Raw genomic sequence first — 5,437 nt, forward strand, 5'->3', positions numbered from 1 at the left:
TATTATAATATTATTATTATTATTATTATTATTATTATTTTTATTACACCTCCCAAGGCAGTGCTACTGACTGAAGGAGTCTAGGCCATTCCCAAAGGAGGATTAACATGATCTTATGCACAGTAGAATTGTAAATGGGCTGATTTATCAGTATCATGCTCACACTGTGCCGGAACAGCATAGGGGGAACTGCTGCTTTTTCTTTCCTCAATTTTACTATCATCATTTTACCTCTACTTCTTTTGTATGTTTGTCACTCTCTTGTGAACTGCTATTTCCGGGATGCTTTGATAGCTGAAGCAGACTTTGTGATGTTGAAGCTAGAGAGGTGAGAAGAGTAAGCCTGATTCCCTGTAAGGACTTCTCTGTTGACATCCACCCCTTGGCGCTCATATCCCCTTAAATCCGTTAGTTTTCTACGGAAGAACAGATGATGTTCCACTGTCTCTATGGGGTAGTCACATAGTGGGCAGGCAGCAGACTGCTTTACTCCAATTCGGTAGAGATGTTGTTTGAGGGGTACATGTTGTGTTCTAAGTTGGAAGATTGGACCTTTTATTATTTATTGAAAAAAAAAAAAAAAAAACCTCTTCCCGCCCACAGCTGGACCGTGACAACCGCGGCAAAATCACCGACCTTGGGTTCTGCAAGCCCGAGGCTATGATGAGTGGCAGCATTGTGGGCACGCCCATCCACATGGCGCCGGAGCTCTTCACCGGTCACTACGACAACAGCGTAGATGTCTACGCCTTCGGCATCCTCTTCTGGTACGTGTGCGCGGGCCACGTGCGACTGCCCAACGCGTTTGAGCAGTGCGCCAACAAGGACCAGCTCTGGCAGTCTGTGAAGAAAGGTTGGCTCTTTTTTGTTTGTCTTTGTCATCCAAACATATTATTTCTAGGATCCTATATATATGTCTCTTTTACTTTCTTTTGACTTTGTGACTTTTTCTTAAGCTCACTCTTTGTTATGAACTGTTTTCACTGTTATTAAAAATGGGGATACGCCAAGAAAGACCTGAGGTCGCGATTGGATGGTCGTCTCAGACAATTTTGACTACTTTAACTTTATGTCCTAATGATCAACATCACTTTAGAGGAGACGACTCCTTCGACCTGACAAATGTAATTACGGTTGCGAATAAGGTGATTTAAGATAGGACATTTCTGGGACCTTATTTGACAAATACATGGTTAGAGTTGGACACCAATTGTATTCTCTCTTAGTCTAATGGGGGGGTTGGCGGGTTCTCTGGTGTGGTTTGCTCCTTTTTTCCTATCAAACGTCTGTCATCTTTATCTTCCCTCCTTCATTTTTGTGTTTGTTACTCTCTTGTATCACCTCTGATCTCCGGCATGTTTTCACTATTGTGTTGCAAGTGCCGTAAAACTCTCACTAAATCATCATCATCATCAATGCCTTTCACCCCTGGCAGGGTATAGGCCACATACAGGCTCCTTCCATTTATCTCTGTTCTGGGCCATCCTTCCTAACTTGTTCCAAGTGAGCTTCATCTCTCTCATGTCGCTTTCCGCACATCTTATCCATTTCACGTGGCATACCCCTGCCTCGTGCTCCCTGTGGGTTCCACTGCAGCAACTGTCTTACTTAAACGAAAAGTAAAAACTGTTGGGTCTAACTTTGTCGTGGGTAGTTGGGGGGTGCTCTGATGTGGTTTGCTCCTTCTTTCCTGTAAAAAAATCTATCGTCTGTATCTCCCCTCCTTCTTTTTTTGTGTTTGTTACTCTCTTGTAACATCTATAATCTTTTCTCTTTTGACATTCACCCCTTGGCGCTAATATGACCTTATGCAGTTGCGAGTGCTGTAAACCCTTACTAAAACTAACTTTTTTGGTGTCTTTTATTCTCTTGTATCACCTTTAATCTCTGGCATGTATATGACCTTATTGTGTTGCAAGTGCCGTAAAAACTCTTACTAAAACTAAAAGTAAAGTCTGTTGATTTAACTTTTTTCGTGGGTTTTTGCGGGTGCTCTGGTGTGGTCTGCTGCTTCTTTCCTATGGAACTACTATCGTCCTTATCTCTCCTCCAATTTTATGTTTGTTACTCTCTTGTAACACCTCCAATCATCGGCACTTATTTGACCTTATTGTGTTGCAAGTGCAGTAAAACTTTTACTGAAACTAAAAAATTACTAAAGCTAAAAAGCCTCTAATCTCTGGCATGTATATCACCTTTTTGTGTTGTGTTGCAAGTGCCGCAAAACTCACGTGGGTGGTTGGCGGGTGCTCTGGTGTGGTTTGCTTCTTCTTTCCTATCAAATATCTGTCGTCCTTATCTCCCCTTCTTCTTTTTTGTGTTTGTTACTCTTTTGTAACAGCTCTAATCTTCTGGCGTTCATGGGACCATGCAGTTGCGAGCGCCATAAAATCTCTACTAAAACAAACAAAACAAGCAAAACTCACTAAAACTAAACTAACTTTGGCCAATCTCCTGTGCCAGGTCTGCGACCGGAGCAGCCAGTGAACACCTCAGAGGACTGCTGGCTGCTCATGCAGGGATGCTGGGAGGGAGAGCCCGGCCGGCGCCCGTTCTTCGGCGATGTGGAGACTTCGCTCAAGTCCATCCTGGAGAAGTACAAGAGGAAGGCGGCTGCCTCGGTGGAGCGGGGAGGCAACTCTCGCGATCGCCGCGGCCGGACGCCCGGCTCTTCCTCTCGCCACTCTTCCCCCAGACACAGCAAGCAGATCAATCCCAGCCGATAATGGACTTGTGTGCCGTGGTGTTTCTGTCGTGGGCTGCGAAGGACTACTACTTTTCTTGTTTTCCAATGGAAACTGTGCTTACAATGTAATAAACTTTATATTCATTTGTCATTTTATTTCCTGTGGAATATGCTGTACATCAGGTGTTATTTTGTGGGCCTTTTTTTTCTCGTTCTGCCCGTTTCGTGTTTTTTTTTCAAGAACATTTTGAATTTGCACTTTGAGTTGCTCAGTGTTGTGGGTTTTAATGCCGTTGCGCCCCCTTTTTTAATATTTCGCGAGCGACTTGATTACGTGAATTTCTTAAATTGCGAATTCAAGTCGCACGGGAAGAAAACCCGGTATACACTACATGTTTGTTCATTGATAACTAGCTCATAATTCATACAGTGTGGAGAAAAAGTTTCCACGCTTCTTTGTCCCAAGAAGGGAAATACATGTGGTCTTTCTGTACTTATGGAAGTCATGTTGTACACAGTGATGGCTGATGCTGCACGAATTGGGGAACAGAGTTGTCGTTGGTGCTGCTCCGAATTGTTGTACACAGTGGTCGTTGATGCTGTTCCGAATTGTTGAATAGAGTGGTGGCTGATGCTGTTTCGAATTGTTGAACAGAGTGGTCGTTGATGCTGTTCCGAATTGTTGAACTGAGGGGTTGTTGGTGCTGTTCTGAATTGTTGAACAGAGTGGGGGCTAATGCTTCTCCGAATTGTTGAATAGAGTGGGGGCTGATGCTTCTCCGAATTGTTGAACAGAGTGGTGGCTGATGCTTCTCCGAATTGTTGAATAGAGTGGGGGCTGATGCTGTTCCGAATTGTTGAATAGAGTGGTGGCTAATGCTGTTCCGAATTGTTGAACAGAGTGGGGGCTGGTGCAACTTGTGATATATATATATACCGGTACAGACGGAGAGAGAGAGAGAGAGAGAGAGAGAGAGAGAGAGAGATGCTCTAGCGTTGGATTTTTTTTATGGTGCTTGCTCCTCGTTAGTGTTTGACAATTTTTTTTTTTTTGTAAAGTGTTTTACGGCGCTCGCAACTGCATAGGTCATATGAGCGCGCGGGACACTCCTAATATTTTCAGTTGGTAGGAAATTTTGAATTTTGCCCGGGTGGCGGCCGAAGCCTACTCTTATCGATTTTAGACCACCAAGGGATCTTTAACGTGCGCAACTTGCACACGGGCCCTCCGAGATTTTTCGCTCTTGCCCGAGAAGGCTAGGTGTAGATCTTTCCTACCAGAAGATCAGGGGTGTGGCAGAAAGACAGCAGTAAGGAGGAGCCAAGGAGTAGTAGTAGAAAGGCTGCAGAAAGAGTCAGGAGCCCAGAGGAGGGGGCAAAGGAGGTGAGGGGGTGGGGGCAGAAAGTGGAAAAGAAAGCAGACAACAGAACATTGCTTGAGAGCAGGAAAGGAGGTAAAAGGAGACAATTTTAGAGAAGAAAATTTTTCGGTCGCTACCCGGATTCGAACCCGGGACCTTTGAATGAGAGGCCAACACCTTAACCTCTAGGCCACAAGAGCCCCCTTTGACAATTTGAACACCTTTCAGATGGTAGAGCTATCTATACATATGTTCATTATGTTCACGTTAAATCGCCTTTTTGTTTGGCAGTGTGCTGACACTACCGTCTGCACCTCCATATTGCTGTAGAGCTTTCCTGTGCTGTGTTATTCTGGTCTGCCATTTTTGCTTTTACCCAAGTATAAAGTTAGTGCCAGTATTCTCATGCTTGTGTTCCCGCGTTTTGGTGAAGCTATTGGAGCAGGTTGTCAGCACTTTATCAGAATGGTGAACATGCATGGCCTTGATGATTTTTGTATTTTGCCGCTGTCTCGTCTGCCCCAGATCTTGTTCTTTTTTCTTTTCTTGTTCTTTTTTTACTGTTTTTTTTTTCCGCTTGCTGTGAAGGCCCAAATGGGGCAGACATTGACAAGTAAAACCACAGCACTTTCAGTTTTCAGCTTATTTTACAGAAATGCACACCCGAAATTGTTTGCTCTGAAATATGATATTTACTTCTATGAATTTCTGTGGGGGGGTTTCTTTGCTTACAATGGGCCATGTGCTCTGACTTGAGGAGAAAAAAAGCTCCAAAATCTATTTGTGTCTTGTGAGACTTTGATGAACTTGTACAGAAATGAAAGAGTGTGACATAAGTGAAGGGTCAAGGCAGATCCTGGAAAGCCTCATTGTATATGTACTTTGTATGTGCTCTGTGCAGCAAGTCTCATTATTATTAAGTTATAGTCTGTCTGTGTTCTCCGCAGACCTCATGTTTTGCTTGTGCTCCTCTTCTAAAGTTTATATTAAACTGAGGGTGCGGTGGCGGAGCGGTTAATTCGCTCGTCTCCGAAGTGGAAAGTTCAGTTTTGAGCCTCAGTTCGGACACAGATTTTTTTTTCACCCCTTCCTGCCCACCCAGCAGTAATGGGTACCTGACTTCGAGTTGGGGAAGTTAAGGCGGCATGGAAAGGAACTGGCCACCCTACCACAATATGCTGAAGGCCCAGGAAGTTGTTGCACTAACAAGGCAATCCCCAATGTCCGGATCGGATGCGGGGATGACTTTGCTTTTTTATATTAAACTATCGAGACATTTGCCTTTGCTGAAGTCTCTGTACTAAACTTATCCACTTCCGTGCTTTAGCTGCTGGGGTGTCTGGTGTGATTTCTCTGTACAGTTTTCTGTCTGGAGGTGTCTTCTTATGTG

General features: G+C 44.2%; 1 protein-coding gene across 1 annotated transcript in view; it reads left to right on the forward strand.

Annotated features, from left to right (window-relative positions):
• Positions 1-2,923, forward strand: part of LOC101864262 (dual serine/threonine and tyrosine protein kinase) — a gene marked incomplete in the record, with an annotated part of 68,792 nt that extends 65,869 nt beyond the window's left edge. The window contains 2 exon segments of the mRNA XM_013089027.2: positions 604-853; positions 2,464-2,923. Of these exon segments, the coding sequence (XP_012944481.1) occupies positions 604-853; positions 2,464-2,726 (513 nt within the window).
• Between the last annotated feature and the right edge of the window lie 2,514 nt (positions 2,924-5,437).

The sequence above is a fragment of the Aplysia californica genome, unplaced genomic scaffold (assembly GCF_000002075.1).
Source record: "Aplysia californica isolate F4 #8 unplaced genomic scaffold, AplCal3.0 scaffold00860, whole genome shotgun sequence".
Lineage (NCBI taxonomy): Eukaryota > Metazoa > Mollusca > Gastropoda > Aplysiida > Aplysiidae > Aplysia > Aplysia californica.